This window comes from Sorex araneus, chromosome X (assembly GCF_027595985.1).
Source record: "Sorex araneus isolate mSorAra2 chromosome X, mSorAra2.pri, whole genome shotgun sequence".
Lineage (NCBI taxonomy): Eukaryota > Metazoa > Chordata > Mammalia > Eulipotyphla > Soricidae > Sorex > Sorex araneus.
The window spans coordinates 220,150,903-220,171,400 of NC_073313.1; the positions used below are offsets into that span (position 1 = coordinate 220,150,903).

Sequence of the window (20,498 nt, forward strand, 5' to 3'; positions counted from 1 at the left end):
AGGAGAACACAGTAAAACACAACTGGAGTATTTTGTACACTCGGACCATCAATTCAACACTATTCTGAACACATTGTCTTAACTATTTAAAAAAAAAAAAAACTTGGGGAAAATCTGCTTTTTAAATTGTTGTACTTGAACAGCTGACTTCCAACAGGGTAGAGTGGTGATTCCAAATGGCCTTTCCACAGCAAATGCTAAATTCACTAAACTATGACAAACATATATTTCTGAAAAGTAGCTTGTCTCTCAAAACAGTGAGAGAAATCATCAGCATCCAAAATATAAGCAACTGGTTATGAAGCTCCACTGGCTATGAGACCTGTTGTGAGCAAGACATTTGAACTGAAACTGCCCGGGAGAGTGAGCAGGTTATGAACATAAACCAGGGAGGTAGTTATGGGAACCAGTGCAGGGCTGGCCGAAGGCCTTCTTCCTGCCATGTCCAACCAGAACCTCCTGCTAAAATTGTCACTTGCTTGAAGGTCTCAGGAAAAAAGTAAGCCTGACACTTGTAAGAGTAAATGCGGACAAACAAATCCATTAAAAAAAAAAAAAAAGAGTAAATGCAGAACTTCTCTCAGAAATACTCCCCAGTTTTTTCACAGATGGAGTTCAATCATATAGGAATTTTTCCCCCAATGAAGTAAAATAGGTAAATTTTATTTTAGTAAATTAGTAAATTTAGTAAGATAGGTAAATTTTATTATTTTTTCCATAAAATGGATAATTTTATTGAGGGATGATGCTAAGTAAAGAAAATTTGTGTTTGATAGAAAGACCCAGGCAAGCCCAGTGTGGAGTGCTATAAATAAAGGAGAGGGGCTAGAACTGTAGCAGAGCAGGTAGGGCATTTGCCTTGCACGTGGCCGATCTGTGTTCAATCCTCGACATCTCCTGTGATTCCCTGTGCCTGCCAGGAATGAGTCCTGAGCTTAGAGCCAGGAATGATCCCTGAGCTTTGCTGAGTATGGCCCAAAACATAAGTAAGTAAGTAAGTAAATAAATAAATAAATAAATAAATAAATAAATAAATAAATAAATAAATAAATAAGGAGAGACTGTGCATGTCTGTCATGGAATCACCTTGGAATGGGTGACCCCAGAGTTGGGTGCTAGGATTGTATTTGTAGAAAGGTACTAACCACCCAAGAAACAGCAGATTTTAAACTTACAAAACTTTGAGGTATTAGAGTTATAAGTTAGCAGTATCTTAAATAATGTGGTAGTAATGTTCTGGTTTGCGTTTGTGTTTATTTTTAATATACTTTATAAGTTTTGGAGGAAATTGAGTGTTGCATTATAAACCAGAAATTGAGAACCCTCTCATTGGAAATGATAATCTTTTCATATATTTATCTTATGTTTCATTATTGAATTTGGGTGGCAATGGATTGGGGAATGAATGTGGGAACTTTGTCTTGTGTGCCTAGGGATTTATCCAGCTAGTTCGATGCTGTAGGTTAATGCACCATTAATTTGATGTTTTTCCATTGCTAGGATGAATCAGAATTTAGAGACAAACTCACTCCGATTACTATTTTTATGGAGTATCGCTTGGATTATAGAACTTCTGCTGATGCAACTGGCTTGCAACCCATTCTTAACCAGTTTACTCCCGCCAACGTTAGTCGGCAGGTACTTAATACCTCAATTTATCATTTCTTTTAGTGTTTCATCTTTCTTAAGGTCTTACATTCATGTTTTGGATCATCTTAGCAATGTTTTTGTAATGTGGGAGTCTTTAGTCAAGACAGAGAAGGGGGATCTAAATACTCAGATCAGAAATATTTAAAATCACTGCAGTAACATTCCCTATATGTGAATGGTAAAATAAGTAAGATGACAAAGCATAATTTATAGTATAGTATTATAGTATAGTATAGTACAGTATATAGTATATATACTATATAGTATAGTACTAAATTATAGTATAGTACAAAGCATAATTTATAGTATTTTATAATATAATATTTTATAGTAGGTCTGGAGTGATAGCACAGCGGGTAGAGCCTTTGCCTTGCACATGGCCGACTTGGGTTCTATTCCTCTGCCCCTCTCAGAGAGCCAGGCAAGCTACCAAGAGTATCTCGCCCACACGGCAGAGCCTGGCAAGCTATCTGTGGTGTATTTGATATGCCAAAAAAACAGTAACAACAGGTCTCACAATGGAGACGTTACTGGTGCCCACTCAAGCAAATCGATGAGCAATGGGATGACAGTGATACAGTGATTTTATTATATTAGTTTAGCGTTTTGCTAAATAAATTTTACATCTGTTTATTTTTGTTTACATTTGAATTGTTAAAAAGAAAGTACATGTATGAAGCAAATGTCTGAAAAGACCAGAGTACATGCTTTATAGTACTGTTGCTGATAGGATTTCATCCTTAATTCAGCTCCACTTCCTATGGAACACTTCCCTCCACTGTAGTCCTTGCCTCCTCCCTGTTCTATCCCATATGCCCCTCAAATGACATGTTTCCTACTGAATACCAGTGCTCATGTTCTTTGTTTCCATTGTCTTTGGATATTTTGTGTGCCATCCTTATGTTCTTTATATGCCGTATATGAGAAGGATCTTTCTGTATTAGACTCTCTCCTTCTGACTAACTTCACTTAGCTGATGCTCTCCAGGTCCCTCCATGTAGCAGCAAATGTTATGACTGTATCTTTTCTTATGGCTGAGTAATATTCTTTTGTGTATATGCACCACAGTCTCTTTATCTAGTCATCTATTCTTGGACACTGGGTTATTTTCATATTTTGTCTATTGTAGATAGTATTGTGAAGAAAAGAGGGGTGCAAATGTCTTTTCTTCATTTTGTTTTTAGGCTCTTGGGGAAAATATTCCAAGAAGTGAAGTTTCTGGTCAAATGGAGCTTAATTCCTAGATTTGGGGGGGGGGGGGGGGTAATGTCCATATTACTTTTCCAGAAAGACTAGTTGACATTCCCACCAGCAATAAATGATTTTGCTTTCTCCCCACATCCACATGAATACTGGTTGTTCTTTTTGATGTGTTCCTGTCTCTGTGGTGTGAGATAATATATCATTGTTGTTTTTATCTGCATCTCCTTGATGATTGATGATGCAGAGCATTTTTTCATGTGTCTTTGGATTTCTTCTTTGAGAAAGTTTCTATTCACTCTTCTCCCCATTTTCTGATGGAGTTGGATGTTTTTTCTTGTAAAATTCTACTAGTACCTTATATATCTTTGATATAAACCCTCTATCAGATGAGTGTTGGGTAATAATCTTTTCCATCTCCTGGGCTGTCTTTGTATCCTGGTTATCATTTATTTTAAGGTGAAGAAGCATCTTAATTTAATGTGGTCCAATTTGTTTATCTTTTGTTCTATTTGCTTGGTCAGTGGTATTTTATCCTTGAAGATGTCTTTAGCTTCAATGTCATGGAGGGTTCTGCCTACATTTTTCTCCATGTTCATTATGGATTGAGGCCTAATATTGATTTGACTTTTGTGTATGGCATTACAAAGAGGTTTGAATTCATCTGTTTATTTTTTTGCATTTAGCTGACCATTTTTCCCAGTACCACTTTTTGAAGAGACTTTCATTGCTCCACTTCATATATTTTATTCCATTATTGAAGATTAACTCTGCTAAAATAACCCAGTGTCTTTTTTTCAGTACTATTGATTGGTAGTACAGTTTGAAGTTGGGGAAAGCAATCCCTCCCATCTTCTTTATTTGTATTCGTATAGTATTTTTTTGACCTAATATGAGAAACAAAGATCTTTCCTAATTTCACCTGTCCTGGATAAACTCACTTTAACATTTCTGTGTCCTTTACCTTCTATTTCCATTTGACCCCACTTATGCTATCTACTCTTTTTGTCTAGTTTCTGTTCACTTTTATATGCCTTTCAGAATTGCTGCTATTTGGGCTAGGGCGATAGTATCAAGGGTAGGGCATTTGCCTTGCATGTGACTACCTCAGTCCCTGACATCCCATATAGTCCCCCTATCCAGCACCACCAGGAGTAATTCCTGATGAGTGCAGAGCCAGGAGTAACCCCTGAGTAATACTGGGTGTGACCCTCCCCCACCAAAACAATAAAAGAAAGAAATTTTAAAAAGGAATTGTTGCATTTATCTACAGTTATATCTGTCTTGTTGCATATTTTACACGAACACACTCATAATTTTTAGGCCATATTTTTCATGATGTGAGCAGAGGAAAAAATAAGAAGAGTTTATTTTATTCAAGGCCACACCATACAATTTAGCTACCCACAGCAGGTTCAAGCTAAACCTTATTTCTCACCTATCTCTCCTCTACTTGTTCACAGCTTACTTTGCAAAAGAAATAAAAGGTTCTAACTAGTGTGATATTCTGTAAGTTTTCTTCTTCTTTTCCATACTTGACTATTTCTACTGACTTGTTTCTTCAAAAACAGCCATGATAATTTTGCGCTTAGTTACGCAAGCAAGTTCAAGCGTCTATATAAATGTATGCCTATATGTGTGCCTGTAGTGTATTCATATATATCAGTGCACACAGTGCCTGTGCAGTCTGTTGATATTTATCCACATAGCAAAATAAAATGTTCTTTTCTAGGCACATATTCTACTTGACTGTGGTGAAGATAATGTCTGTAAGCCAAAACTAGAAGTTTCAGTAAATAGGTAAGTTTTGCTTTCAAAAATTAGTAGTATAAGAAGAAATTTTAAGGGGCTGGAGCGATAGCACAGCAGGTAAGGTGTCTGCCTTGCACGTGGCTGACCCGAGTTCGATTTCCAGCGTCCCATATGGTCCCCGAGTACTGCCAGAAGTAATTCCTTACTGCAAAGCCAGGAGTAACCCCTGTTCATCGCAGGGTGTGACACACACACACACACAGAAAAAGAAATGTTAATGGAAGAGCATATTTTCTATTCAGAGTTGTAATACTTTAATGAGAAAGTAAATGTTTACTTGATGAAAAGTATATTTAAATAAATTGAATATTTCCATTTTAATATAATTGGGGGACGAAGCATGGTTTTCTATAAATGTAAAATATTGAGCTTTAAAATTAGGCAGTTTTCACTATTTGCCTAGATTAACAGATCTATTTACACTTGGCATTGAATAGTGGAGCATAGTAAGTTATTTTCTAGCACAATGAGTAGGGCGTTTGCCTTGCACGTGGCTGACCCGCGTTCGATTCCTCTATCCTCTCGGGTTTTATGTTTGTTTGTTTGTTTTCTTTTTTTTTCTTTTTGCTTTTTGGGTGACACTGGGCAAGGCACAAGAGTTATTACTGGCTCATGCACTCAGGAGTTACTCCTGGCAGTGCTCAGGGGACCATATGGGATGCTGGAAATCGAACTCAGGTCAGCCGCGTGCAAGGCAGACACCTTACCTGCTGTGCTATCGCTCCAGCCCCTCCTCCATACCTCTCGGAGAGCCCGGCAAGCTACCTGTGGCATATTCCATATGCCAAAAACAGTAACAAGTTTCACACTGAGATTTTACTGGTGCCTGCTCGAGCAATTGATGAACAATCAGATGACAGTGCAGTGCTCAGTGCAAATTTTAAAGAATTATGGAAGAATCATTACAAAGCATTAATTCAGTTTTTAGGGGAAAGTCGGATAATACAAAGAGATATCAAAATTGGGTCATAGAAGATTTGGAGGATTAATGGTGCACTGGTGGCACCAGTATTTTCTTTTACTGGGTGAGACCAGCATCAGCTTTGCAGCCAGTGTGCTATTTCCAGTTTTCTGTTGAGCTGAGAAGTCATCTCGCAAACGCTGAGCCACTATTGAATCTATCAGTCATGTCTGTATACTTACTTCATGCTTTTTTGAACAGTCATGCTCTCCACATGCAGGCATTTTTCTTTGTTAAGGTTTGTATTCACTCCTGTAGTGATCAAAAGAAGATCTACATTGGAGACGACAACCCTTTGACATTGATTGTGAAGGCTCAGAATCAAGGAGAAGGTGCCTACGAAGCTGAGCTCCTCGTCTCCATCCCCCCACAGGCTGATTTCATTGGGGTTGTCCGCAACAGTGAAGTAAGTGAGCTGTCTCTTTAAAACTCAAGTGCACTCAGAGGTCTCATTAACATTAATGAGTGACTCCCCGGGTTAGTATTGTGCAAACAGAGCCCTTCTACCTAAGGCTAAATTGCCACACAATAGCGTGCCTATCTTTCATAATTTCTCTTAAGCCTAATACTGTGCATAAAGCTTTCATGGGATGCTTAGACTTACTAACATTATGCCTGAGTGGAGGTCAGAGGGATAAAAATGTCTAATCCTGTTCATCAGATCTTTCCCGAGAGGTTATGTGATTGTGTACCAAAGTCCTCTTGGGATCTCTCCAAAACATTTTTATATTTATTTGCATGTGACAATTATATACGCTTCTGGCCTCTTCCTGACCCTGTTGGCTTATATTGATGCTTTGTAAAACAAGAAACTTAAAATGTAACTGCATGGCATTGTTTAGGAGTGTGTGTTTTATCGCTTTTGGTTTTATTTGATAATTAATTTTCTCACCAATCCTTTTCCTCTGTCTATCAAAGGCATTAGCAAGACTTTCCTGTGCATTTAAGACAGAAAACCAAACCCGCCAGGTAGTATGTGACCTTGGAAACCCAATGAAGGCTGGAACTCAGGTAGGATATTTTAATTATTTGAGATTATCCTTTAAAGAGAATAGTCTTTGAGAGTTCCTCCGTGGTTTTTTTCACAATTCGAATCAGAACCTGTAAATTGATTTTAGAGTACAATAATTAGCAGACTTTTGACTAAGATACTAAAATAATAGGTTGTGCTAATAGAGTATATTGAATACACTACTCTTCACATTGCCTTCAATCTAATAAATGAATGGGAACATAGTTAGATGAAGGAATGACACTGTATCTTTGATATTTTCAACTAGTGCTTTTATTAATCCTTAAAACCTATTCTGGGGGCTGGAGCAGTAGCACAGCAGGTAGGGTGGTTTGCCTTGCATGCAGCCGACCTGGGTTCATTCCCAGTATCCCATATGGTCCCCCGAGCACCACCAGGAGTAATTTCTGAGTGCATGAGCCAGGAGTAACCCCTGTGCATCGCCGGGTGTGTCCTGGCGGAAAAAAAAAATTAAAAGCTATTCTGCTGGTAAGACCCTCATTTTTAGATGAGATAGAATGAGCCAGGTAGCTAGAGAACTACATGGTCATAAACCAAGGATCAAGTGGTGCCATCATTGGCACTAAGTGTTCCCCCAAGTATTGCTGGGAGTGACCCCAAGCATGACCAAGGAGTAGCTCCTACCCAGCATCACCGGATATGGTCTAAAAAAAAACCCAAAACATATATGATATTAGAATCACAAAATTGCTAAGATACCGGATTTTAGTTGCTCTCACCATAATAAATAAATGAATAGGATGTGGAGGTGCTGTCACTACTGCACTGCACTGTCTCCCGTTGTTCATTGATTTGCTTGAGTGGGCACCAGGTGAGACTTGTTACTGTTTTTGGCATGTCGAATACACCACGAGAAGTTTGCCAGGCTCTGCCATGCGGGCGGGATACTCTCGGTAGCTTGCTGGGCTCTCTGAGAGGGACCAAGGAATAGAACCCAGGTCAGCCGCATGCAAGGCAAATGCCCTACCCACTTGTGCTATAGCTCCAGTTTGCCACTAAGAATGATAGAATTCTTAATAGTATTAAATTAATATGTATAAATATGTCCAATTACCTTACATTTTTCAGTGTTAAGTATTCTATGTATCTTTAGTATATTTCCATTAAAAATAATTACTATTTCTAGCTATTTGGTCTTTTAAAGAAGGGAACTTGAAGACAAATACCTGAATCATGTCTTTTTACATATTTAATGCAAAATTTTGTTAAAAAATAAAGAAACTTTTATTTTCTCATATTCCCTCTGGCTATCTCTTTTACAGCCCATTTAGTTTACATTATTTTAATTATTTCAAATGGTCAGGTCCAGGTTTTATAGAGTGGTAAGTACTTTGATAACCCCACCCCAGAAATGCCATTTAAGATCAGTTGTTAGCGCTTTTGTGTGCAAGGTCCCCAGCAGTGATCAGGAGGCCCAGGGTTCAGTGAGGGACCTGAAAATGTAGGGAGTTAAAGGTCACACAGAAGTTTTCACAAGTGTGTTGAGCGGGCTTCAGAACTGTACTAGGTGATGTTTGGGGACGAGGGCATGCCTTGCCTTGACTGAAGTCAGAAGTATGCAAGGTATGTGCCTTAACCCCTAGACTATTTCTAGCCCCTCAGTTGCTTGCTTCTTTTAGGAAGGGGGTGGGAGTTAGATCATACCTAGCAGTGCTCAGGGACTGTTATTGACTCTGTGATCAGGACTGATCCCAGAAGATGTTTTGGGGTGCATATGCAGCATGTGGGATTGAATCAAGGTTGACTGTGTGCAACTCCTTACTTCCTGCATTCTGTTTCCAGCCTGATTTATCAGCTTTTTATCACCAAAGCTTTGCACATGATTGCTCTATCTTCACTGGATCAGAAAAATGCTTATTTTTGCATTTTCCCCCCAAAAAGTTAGTATTAGTATGATGAGAAGGAAATATAAAGTAGTTGGTACTATAAGGAGATACAGTGGTAATTAATAGTTGTTAGAGACTCTGGTATGGAGTTATCTAAGTATCCTGGATAAAAGATTCAATACAAAATTGGATTTAATTATCTTTGTAAGAGAAATTGACATTTAATGTAAGCAGAGGATAAGCATATTTTAGATTATTCATATTTGAACATTGGACTAGAAATTTCACTAATGAGATTTTGTTCTCCTATACCCTCTCGACCTCCTTCCTTAGCTCTCAGCTGGTCTTCGCTTCAGTGTACACCAGCAATCAGAGATGGATACATCTGTGAAATTTGATTTACAAATCCAAAGGTCTGGAAATAATTTTATTGGAAACTTTTCAAATATTTTTAGTATAAATTAATAATATAATATATTTTATAGTTAGAATAGAAGAACCTAAAATCCAATACTAGCTTACCATGATACTTGATTTTATGAATATAAAATATTTACACCCCCAAGAATGATTTTATTGTAATTTTAAGCTTATGACAATAAGCTGAGCACCACTTGAGCACTGCCAGTGTGGCCCCAAAACAAAAACAAACAAAAATGTTTACCTGGAACATAATTAGTGGTAGAGCAAAAATCTTGCATGTGTGAGGTTCTGGGTTTAATTCCCAGGCCCCAAATAAATTAAGGGAGAGGGAGGGGAGGAAAAGAGTATCAAAGGAAGGGAAGGAAGAAAGGAATTACATGAAATTAAAATAATTGTTTTAATTTATATGCTTTTCATTTATTTGTTTTAATTTCTTTTGTTGCCAGTGAATTTGCCTCTGCATGATTTTTTTGATGATTATGCTTAACTCAATGCTAAATGTATTGTTTTGCTTTTCAGCTCCAACCTTTTTGACAGAGTAAGCCCAGTTGTGTCTTATAAAGTTGACCTTGCTGTTTTAGCTGCTGTTGAGATAAGAGGGTCAGTATGATTACCCAGTTGAGTATCTCATTCTCATAACCTAAACTGCCAGTAATTTCCTTAGCCTGCCATTGTGTTATACCCTTTGATAAATTCATTGTAAGTTGAAAATACCCAAGTTAAAAATGCTAAATGGGACCTGGCTATCTAACTTCAGGGATGGCTTTAATACAAAGCATATTGTGCGAGGTTATCTAAAGTCTCAGATAATTTATGCAATAATCCCTTGAAAATATATCAAAGATTATAATCATAGGCATAAAATAACTTTACTGAATTTTTTTGCAAATTGACTTGTCACCGTAGATTAAATGATTATTAAGCTGTGTACACATACAGGTGTACGTTCTCTTTGTTTGAAGTGTATGTATGTTTTGAAATTAATTCTGATTTTACTCATCTGAGTACAGGGTTCTTTGGAAAATGAACCAATCATATTATTTTGATATTCACAATAGATTTTCTTTGTCATTGTGTAGAGTCTCAAGTCCTGATCATATCTTCCTTCCAATTCCAAATTGGGAACACAAAGAGAACCCTGAGACAGAAGAAGATGTTGGGCCAGTTGTTCAGCACATCTATGAGGTTTGCAATTGTTGGATTTAACTGATGTCTAGTAGACAGCAACAAGTAGAGGAACAGAGAAACTAACAGAAGTTGAAGAAAACCTAAAAGATAAATAAAATTTTAAATCAAATTTAAGTTTTATACAAATTCCATACCATTTATGTTTTTACCAGAGATTTCATTGAATTTCTTTCCCCATTTATAAGATAATTTTTATTTGACAGTGGTTAAATAAAGCAATCTATATGGCTTATTTAAAACTGATTAATTTTAGAGGGTTAATATTTTCATATGGATGTTTGGAGTTACGAATGAAAACTGAAAATGCCTACTACAGATCATCAAAATTTCATTCTGGTGAAAAAAATCTCATCAATAGTTTTTTATGTTTTCTTTTTTTGTTTATGTTTTTATTCTGACAATACTGTCCTAAGAGATAAATGTTCTATAATACTTTTGCTTAATATTAATCTTAGAGTAACTATGGAAACAACTTATTCAAAATCTGTTACTAAAGGTCCTTAAAGTTGATGTTGGGGAAAAATTCCAAAATAGATTTTTTTGTGTCCAAAATATTTCCATTTTCTTTTCCTCTTTAGCTAAGAAACAATGGTCCAAGTTCATTCAGCAAGGCAATGCTAAATCTTCAGTGGCCGTACAAATATAACAATAACACTTTGTTGTATATCCTTCAATATGACATTGATGGGTCTATGAATTGCACTTCAGATATGGAGATCAATCCTTTGAGAATTAAGGTAATGTACTTAAGAGCCACCACTCTTCAGTATGATGTTCTTTGCTTTTATTTTTCCTCTACAGCTATAGAAGAATTACTTGAGAGTGGAATAGCCATTTTAATACTGAAATCGAAAGTATTTTAGTTTACAACTATGAGGATCAAATTGTTTTTTGGTATAATGACCAAGGATTAATTTCATGAAATCCTAGTGAAATATAGTCTGTTTATTATATGTAACAAGCCTCAGTTACATATAATTTAACTTTCATTTTGAACCAATTTGACTTTCATTTTATCACATTGTGGTTTACTCACATATATTATTGATAGGGGCTGTTATGTTGTTTTTGAGATTTTGTTTGCCTCTTATTGATGGCACTTTTTGACTTAAATAACCTAGATATATGTATGCATTTTATGGAATTGTGTGTGCTTTTGGAATTGTCATCTTCATTCCTGTATCTAAGTTTGGATGAAAATCTATTATGCAATTTGGTCTAAGAACAGTTAAAAATATATAAACTTATGGTTGACATTCATCATAGATATGACAGTGAATTTTAGACTGTTTCTGTGTCTCATCAACTTCCCTGCAAGGAATATGTGAGAAAGCAGAGGTAACTCTTTCCTACTTACTACAGAATCTCAGAGCTTATTTCCTGTGTTATTTTTCCTGTTTAGTCAATTATATGCAAATATCAATCTGAAATTTTCCCCATGATTATTTACCATAGGTATATTTATGTGATTGTAGATCTCAAGTTCGCATACAATTGAAAAGAATGACACACTTGCTGGCCAAGGTGACCGGAACCATCTCATCACCAAGCGGGATCTCACCCTCAATGAAGGAGATGTTCACACTTTGGTAAGTGCCATCTCAACAAGCACTTTCAACATTTAAAAATATGCAATTATAAAACCAATGCCAGAGAACATTTCAAAAATAACAGCAGCTGTGTTTGAGAGAACTATGTATATTTTTATACCATCAGTCCTCTTGTTCCTCATCAAATTGAATGCCAACTTTTCTTCAAATGATCTAATTTTGTAGATTGTTAATAATATTATTTTATGTTCTGTCTTGCTTTTCTGACTACACTGTTTTAACTAGCCATGTACACTCACTGTAATCTCGAAGACTTTAGTACAATATTTCATCAAAATCTAATTAAAAATAAATTACAGCCTTGTTCTTCAAGTCTGTGTTTTCCCTCGAACTATGTATCTTGCTTTCTTGTCTCAATGTTTTTTGCTGTCTGTATTGTCTCTTGAACACATTTCCCCTCTTTCTCCCTCTCACATTTTTCTCTTTTTCCTCACATCTTCTAAATTTTTTTTTTTTTTTTTTTTTTTTTTTTTTGCTTTTTGGGTCACACCCAGCGATGCTCAGGGGTTACTCCTGGTTCTGCGCTCAGGAATTACTCCTGGCAGTGCTTGGGGGACCATATGGGATGCCGGGGATTGAACCCGGGTCGGCCGCGTGCAAGGCAAACGCCCTACCCGCTGTGCTATAGCTCCGGCCCCACATCTTCTAAATTTTAATAAAACTATCTTGTTTCACACACAAAATACTTAAATATAAAAATAAATGGCGGGGGGGGGCTGGAGAGATAGCACAGCAGGTAGGGCGTTTGCCTTGCACTCGGCTGACCTGGGTACGATTCCCAGCATCCCATATGGTCCCCTGAGCACTTCCAGGCGTAGTTCCTGAGTGCAGAGCCAGGAGTGACCCCTGTGCATCGCCAGGTGTGATCCCCCCCAAAAAAAGCAATAAATAAATAAATAAATAAATAAATAAATAAATAAATAAATAAGTAAATGGCAGGGGCCAGGGAGATAGTATACCAGGTAAGGTGCTTGCCTTGCATGTGTTTGACCCAGGTTCAGTCCCTAGTACTCCACAAGCCTCCAGCACAATCAGGAGTGATTCCTTAATACAGACCCAGAAATAAGCCCTGAGAACCACTGAGTGCGGCTCAAAAAACAAAAAAAATAAATGAATAAATTACAGAATAATTAGCATATGGTTAACTCTTTTTTTCTTTGAATTAGTCATATAATGACTGTAATAAGGGCTATACCAATTAAGCTTTTGAAATTTTGTAAATATGGAAACCATCACCTAGAAATCCTCATATAGTGTTTATGTTCGTCATGGTCCTTACTCATTCAGTTCAATTATTCAGTGATTTTTGGTATGATCTCTTGTGAAACACTGCTCATACACTTCTAAGACACTTTCTTCTTTTGGTTCATTTCCTTCCACAACTGGCAACTTCTTCATTTTCATTTCTAGACATTTAACTTCTATAAAGTATTCCAGGACTCAGATGTCTGCCTATTTTATTTGACTGCTTTCTTTAGACAAATGTCTATTCGAATAATTCCCCCTTTTCTCATATATCTCATAGCTCCCCAATATCTCATAGCTCCATGAGTATTACTAGGTATAGTTATTGGGGCCTCATAAACACTGGCAGGTGTAACTTAGGTCACCCCTGGCCACTCAGGTCTTCAGCCCACACCACTAGGCAAAACATATCTAGGACAGTACTGGATATTGCCCATATTAAAAAAAGAATCCTCCAAAATAAAAGTCCAGGTTCAAATGGTTTTACTAGGGAACTCTGCCATAACTTTCAGTCACCTCATCATTCAGCCTCTTCAGTCACCTTTCCTTCAACATCTTCCAAAAACCGAACAAAAGAAAATTCTTCCAAATAGTTTTTATGAGGCCAGTATAACTTTAATACCAAAAGCAGATAGGGGTATGACCAAAAAAAAAGAACTACTGACCAATAACTGGTGCAGAACCTCAACAAAACGATAGCAAACAAATTCAACAGTATATTAAGTGTCACAATTGGGGGTAGGAAGTGTGATGGTGGAGTAACTAGGTTTGGGGGAACATTGGGACAATAGTGGAGGACACTCTGTGAGGTTGTAGTGCTGGAACTACAAGGAACCTGGTGGTAACAGTATTGTGAACCATGTTACTAAAATAAAAAATTAGGGGCTGGAGCAATAGCACAGCGGGTAGGGCGTTTGCTTTGCATGCGGCCGACCCGGGTTCAATTCCCAGCATCCCATATGGTCCCCTGAGCACTGCCAGGGGTGATTCCTGAGTGCAGAGCCAGGAGTAACCCCTGTGCATCACCAGGTGTGACCCAAAAAGCAAAAAAAAAAAAAAGTAAAATAAAAAATTAATAAAAGTTTCACACTCATGACAGAGATTTATTCCAGGGTTGTAGAGGTTCGACATATGGAAGGTGATTGATATACACCATCAATAGAAGATAACAATTGCACTGTAGCACTGTCGTCCTGTTGTTCATTGATTTGCTCCAGCGGGCACCAGTAACGTTTCCATTGTGAGACTTAAAGATAACAATTACATGATTATATTAATATATAGAGAGAAAACTTTTAGCAAAATTCACACACATTCATGATAAAAAAAAAACTCAAAACAAAATGAAATGAGGAAATACAAACCCCAATGTACTAGAGGCTACATGCAATATTCCCACCACTAACATCAATACTCAATGGTAAAAAAATAAAACTTTCTTTTTGAGATTAGGCATAAGGCAAGGGTATTCTCTTACCACCATTATTCAGAACAATAGTAGTGGCAAGCAGTTAGGCAATTAAAAGAAATATAGGGAGTGGGGGATGAAGAGTCAGTACAGCAAGTAAGGCAACCTGGGTTGTAGACAAACCTGAGTTTGATCTCTGACATCGCATATCACCTCCAAGCACCACCAGTAGTGACCCCCAAGCACAGAGCCATGAATAAGCCCTAAGGACTGCCAGGAGTGGTTCAAAACCAAAAAAAAAAAAAAAAGGAATATAGGGAATCCAGATAGAAAGAAATAAAATCACCACCATTTGCAGATGGTATAATATCATAGAAAACACTAAACATTTAACTAAAAACCTATTAGAAATAATAAATGACAAATATGACAATATGACAAAGTATCAGGCTACAAAGCAATATACAAATATTTGCTGTATTTCTATGTGCAAACAACCTATTAGAAGAGAAAGAAACCAAGAGAACAATCCCGTTCATAATTATATCAAGAGAATTTAGAAACTTGATAAACAATTGAGGTGAAAGATTTGAAAGCTGTCACTATTAAGTAGAAGACTAAGAAACATTAAAATATTTTGTGCTCATAGATTAGAAGAATGTTTTTTAAAATGATCATATCCTTCCCAAAGCATGAAACAAATTCAATGAAACCTCTATTCAAAATTACAATGGTATTGTTCAAGTACATAGAATACATATTACTGAAATTTGAATGGTACCACAGAAGACATCTAAAACCAAAGCAATCCTCAGGGGAAAGAAATAGAGGGAGGCATCATATTCCCTGGCATTAAACTATAGTAAACTATAGTAATCAAAACTGTGGCCTTGGAGGCATCATATTCCCTGGCATTAAACTATAGTAAACTATAGTAACCAAAACTGTGGTCTTGGGATAAAAGTAGGTATGTACATTAGTGAAACAGAACTGAAAGCCTAGAATTGTATGTGTGTGTGTGTGTGTGTGTGTGTGTGTGTGTGTATACACACACACACATATATTTCTGCCCATACACACTCTTTTATTTAAACACTGTGGTTTACAAAGTATTCATGATTTGTTATAGAAATTTGATATTACAATAACAATCCCCCAGCACTGTCAGCTTCCTCCACCATTGTCTCTATTTTCCCAGCCACCACCAACAAGACTTATTGCTATTGTTTTTGGCATATCGAATATGCCACGGGTAGCTTGCCAGGCTCTGCCATGCAGGCAGGATACTCTCGGTAGCTTGCCAGGCTCTCCAAGAGGGATGGAGGAATCGAACCCGTGTCGGCTGCATGCAACTCTCAAGCTTGCCCCCATAGCAGGCCCAGAACAATTTATTTTATATTGCTGCTTCTTACCACTAAATGGCTAATGGAATAATCAAAAAAATTTTTCATGGAAGAAAATGTGTGAAAAGTGTTGCATCTCACTATGGGAACATTAAGTCTTTATTTGAGGTTTACTGAACTCTGTGTGTGTGTGTGTGTGTGTGTGTGTGTGTGTGTGTGCGTATTATTGCAAGTTAAGCCTTCTGTGTAAATGTCTTTGTTAGTTGAGATTAGGTGGCTTGTACTTTACATTTCTATCCAATTTGGTGTGCTCCTACTAGGATGTCAGTGCTGCAGTTTGGAGATGTCACATGGTCACAAGTGTGGCCACATGATCCAGAAAATCCAGAATATTCAACTGGGTAGTCCAACCAGAGGCATGAAAGCAGCTTTGGGGATATGGGAATGGTTGTCGGAGCTTTGTTAGGGCCCACCCATCAGATCACCAAGGAAGTCTCAGTCAGGAACGGTGTTCCAAAAATTTTTGTGACCAATTGGTCTCTTTTGAGATTTTTTTTATAAATCTCTGGAACAAGGGCAGCAGATGAGCTTACTTGGCAGCAGCAGTAGAACATGGGCACAGCTTCCAAGTCTTCTGGAAGTTCAGGGAGGTGGAGGGAAGGTCACGCATTCCAACTTCAAGAAGTCCTGGAATTTTCAGTCAAAAAGACCTCTGTGCCTGAAGATTAGATTCTCTGTAGAGCACTGGGCTGGTGCAACAAAGGAGCCAAAAACATCAAAGAGGAGAGCTCAAGTTTCTGTAACAAATAATGATGGGAATACTGAATAGCCATATGCTAAAGAATGAAATTGAACCATGAATTCACACCAGGAGCAAATGCTAACTCAAGATGGATTAGGAAGTGGATATAAGACCTGAGGTGAAACCATAAAGTATAATCAAGAAAACATAGGCTGGGGCTGGAGCGATATCATAGCGGGTAGGGCGTTTGCCTTGCACGCGGCCAACCCGGGTTTGAATCCCAGCATCCCATATGGTCCCCTGAGCACCGCCAGGAGTAATTCCTGAGTGCAAAGCCAGGAGTAACCCCTGTGCATCGCTGGGTGTGACCCAAAAAGCAAAAAAAAAAAAAAAAAAAAAACATAGGCAAAATACTCTCTGATGTTGTCTTCGCTGGTTTCTTCAGGAATGTGATTCCTTTGAATGGAAAATAGAAGCAAAATTGAACACATGGTATTATTTCACACTGGCAGTATTTGCACAGGGGAAAAAAAACTTTCATTAGAGAACAATTTATAACTTCATACATCTGACAAGAACTAATTTCCAAGATAAATGAGCAACTAACTAAGCTCAACAATGAAAATCCCAATAATCCCACGACGGACATGGGGTGGGGGTGGGGGGAAGAAAATAACTCAATTAAGATTTTACCCAAATGACAACTGCTAACAGATCAATTTTTTAAAAATTAATATGTATGTATATATATATTATAAGCACTATTATCAAGGAATTAGCACTTTAGCACTGTTGTCCTGTTGTTCATCGATTTGCTCGAGTGGGCATCAGTAATATCTCATTGTGAGACTTGTTGTTACTGTTTTTGGCATATCAAATATGGCACGGGTAGCTTGCCAGGCTCTGCCGTGCGGACAGGATACTCTCGATAGCTTGCTGGGCTCTCCCAGAGGGACAGAGAAATCAAACCCGTGTCGGCCACATGCAAGGCAAATGCCCTATCCACTGTGCTATTGCTCCGGTCCATTATAAAGGAATTAAAAATAAAAATGTCAATGAGATATCTTCTTACATCCTCATGGGTGACTTGTATCAAACAGTGCTTATATGAGAAACAAGTGACAAGTGCTGGTGGGGTGTTGGGAAAAGCAATCCTCAGATAGTGACGGTGGAAATCTAAAGTGGTTCAACCCCTACAGAAATTCATATGGAGAAGGCTGGAGTGATAGTACGGCAGGTAGAGCACTTGCCTACCACATATCCTACCCAAGTTCTGTCTCCCCCCGTTTCTCATGGTCCACTGAGCCCGCCAGCAGCCTGCCCCTGATTGTAGAGCCAGGAGTAAGCACTGAGACTGTTGGTTGTGGTCCCCAAACGAAAGAAAACAAAAAAGAAAATCATACGGATATTTTTAAAAGAAAAGTAGAGTAGCTGCCATATATTTTGCGATTCCACCCCTAGGTAAATACCCAAAGATTAAAAGGGGAAAAAAAAAGACATTAATTTGAAAAGTACTTACACACCTGTGTTTGGGCTGGAGCATAGTGGGTAGGGCATTGGCCTTGCATGCGGCCAACCCGGGTTTGATTCCTCCATCCCTCTCAGAGAGCCCAGCAAGCTACTGAGAGTGTCTCGCCTGTACTGCAGAGCCTGGCAAGCTACCTGTGGTGTATTTGATATGCCAAGAACAGTAACAGCAAGTCTTACAATGGAGACGTTACTGGTGCCCACTCGAGCAAATCTATGAGAAACGAGATGACAGTGACTAAAACCACCAATGTTTGGGCTTACCCAAAGATTCTTAAGCTCTGGACATAAAAAAAAATAAATCTTTTATTATAGATCCTAATCTTCCATAATCATGTTAAAACCAACTCAGTAATAAAATGACATTCATAGACTCAACTATAAGCCTTTTTATTTATTTTTCTTTTGTTTTTGTTTTGGGAACACATCGGCAATGCTCAAGGATTACTCCTGACTCTATGCTCAGGAATTACTCCTGGCCAGGGACCTTATGAGATGGAAGGGATCAAACCCGGGTAGGCCACATGCAAGGCAAACACCTTACCTACTGTACTATCTCTTTAGCCACAAGCCTTTTTATTTTAAACATGATTCCTATCAATATAAAAGAAAATATGAATCATCTCTTCAACTTTCACATGAAACAAGTAAAAGGTTTAATTTTCTAAAGTAGAGGTATGAGGGGCTGGAGCAATAGCACAGCGGGTAGGGTGTTTGCCTTGCATGCGGCCAACCCAGGTTTGATTCCCAGCATCCCATATGGTCCCCTGAGCACCACCAGGGGTGGTTCCTGAGTGCAGAGCCAGGAGTAACCCCTGTGCATCGCCAGGTGTGACCCAAAAAGAAAAAAAAGAAAAAAGAAAAAAATTAAGTAGAGGTATGATACAACGACCTTTTCTTGGAAATAAACAATTTGTCTTTACAGGGTTGTGGAACTGCTGAATGTTTGAAGATTGTCTGCCAGGTGGGGCGTCTAGACAGAGGAAAGAGTGCAATCTTGTATGTGAAGTCTCTGCTCTGGACTGAAACCTTTATGAATGTAAGTGGTCATTTGCAGCACTCAGCAAAGATAGATGTTTTTTCAAAGAAGTTTTTTTTTAAATGCCTGACATCTAGGAAATAATTCTATTGTTATTTCCGTACAGAAAGAAAACCAGAATCATTCATTTTCTCTGAAGTCATCCGCTTCGTTTAATGTCATAGAATTTCCTTACAAAAACCTTCCAATTGAGGATATCTTCAACTCCACATTAGTAAGTCACTGGTTTGGATAAATGGAATAAACGCACAGCATTGTTCCATAAATGTTTTTTTGTTTGTTTTGGATTTTGTGCCACAGCTGTTGGTGCTCAGGAGTTATCCCAGCTCTGCACTCAGGAATACTCCTGGCGGTGCTCGGGGGATCTCATGGGATCCCAAGGGATCAAACCTGGGTCAGCTGTGTTTAAGGCAAGCACCTTACCTGCAGTACTATCTCTCTGGCCTCTACATAAATATTTTATAATTTTATTTAAATCGTGAATTTGGGGCAGGAAATGGCTCAAAGTCTGAAGAACTTGCTTCATGTGCAGGAGCCCCAGTTTCTGTACCACCATGTATGTACTCTCCCCAAAAGCAGCGGCAGTGAGGGCAGAGAAATAGCTCAGAGGGCAGGATACTTGCCCTCCACACAGTCAATCCTGGTTCAATCCCTGTTACTTGTCGAGGTCCCCCAAACTCTGTCAGGAGTGATCCCTGAACAAAAAGAAAGCAAACAATAGATCAGTTTAACTCATCTGATTATTTAAAACACTCATTTGAGGAGTTGGAGAGATAGTAAAGTGGGTAGGGTGCTTGCCTTGTACTCATCTGACACAAAGTTTGATCTCTGCTGCATTATATGGTCCTCTGAGCCAGAAGTGCTCACTGAGTCTAGAGCCAGGAATAAGCCTGAGATATTATCTATAAGCCTGAGCCGAGTATAATATCAAACAAAACAAACAGAAATTTAAGTTAAAATAATACTCATTTGATAGAGTCATCACATGTCTTAGCATTATTTTACTCTTCTATCCAGTGGTATTAAGGTAGAATTTTTACTTCAGCCACTTATCCTATGTAAGAGATTCTCAGCACACATAAATTTTATAGGGGAAAACCTATGAATTTTTTTTCACAAACTTAGAAAGTTGGAAACTATAAAAATTTAATTAAACAAGCTTTCAATAAATTGTTGGGGTGAATTTATAACACTCATACTTCTGAGGGTGTTTATTCAAGGCACATTGGTTTATAATATCATATCAATTTTTGGTATTCAGCATTAGAAACAAATATCCACATATATTCTATTATATTCTCAATGAACTATTTTTAAATTTAAATATTTTTGCTTCCCAACAGGTTACCACAAATGTCACCTGGGGCATTCAGCCAGCACCCATGCCTGTACCTGTGTGGGTGATCATTTTGGCAGTTCTAGCAGGATTATTGTTGCTGGCTGTTTTGGTTTTTGTAATGTACAGAGTAAGTAATGGAATGAGGCAGGGAG

At 37.9% G+C, this 20,498-nt stretch overlaps 1 protein-coding gene across 1 annotated transcript in view; it reads left to right on the forward strand.

Annotated features, from left to right (window-relative positions):
- The window catches only part of ITGAV (integrin subunit alpha V), a 123,147-nt gene that overhangs the window by 98,502 nt on the left and 4,147 nt on the right, over positions 1 to 20,498 (forward strand). Inside the window, exons 18-29 of the mRNA XM_055120880.1 lie at positions 1,501 to 1,638; positions 4,583 to 4,650; positions 5,882 to 6,029; positions 6,542 to 6,634; positions 8,816 to 8,895; positions 9,425 to 9,505; positions 9,985 to 10,090; positions 10,672 to 10,830; positions 11,569 to 11,682; positions 18,894 to 19,007; positions 19,114 to 19,221; positions 20,351 to 20,473. Coding sequence (XP_054976855.1) covers positions 1,501 to 1,638; positions 4,583 to 4,650; positions 5,882 to 6,029; positions 6,542 to 6,634; positions 8,816 to 8,895; positions 9,425 to 9,505; positions 9,985 to 10,090; positions 10,672 to 10,830; positions 11,569 to 11,682; positions 18,894 to 19,007; positions 19,114 to 19,221; positions 20,351 to 20,473 — 1,332 coding nt within the window. The remainder of the gene's footprint in view (positions 1 to 1,500; positions 1,639 to 4,582; positions 4,651 to 5,881; positions 6,030 to 6,541; positions 6,635 to 8,815; positions 8,896 to 9,424; positions 9,506 to 9,984; positions 10,091 to 10,671; positions 10,831 to 11,568; positions 11,683 to 18,893; positions 19,008 to 19,113; positions 19,222 to 20,350; positions 20,474 to 20,498) is intronic.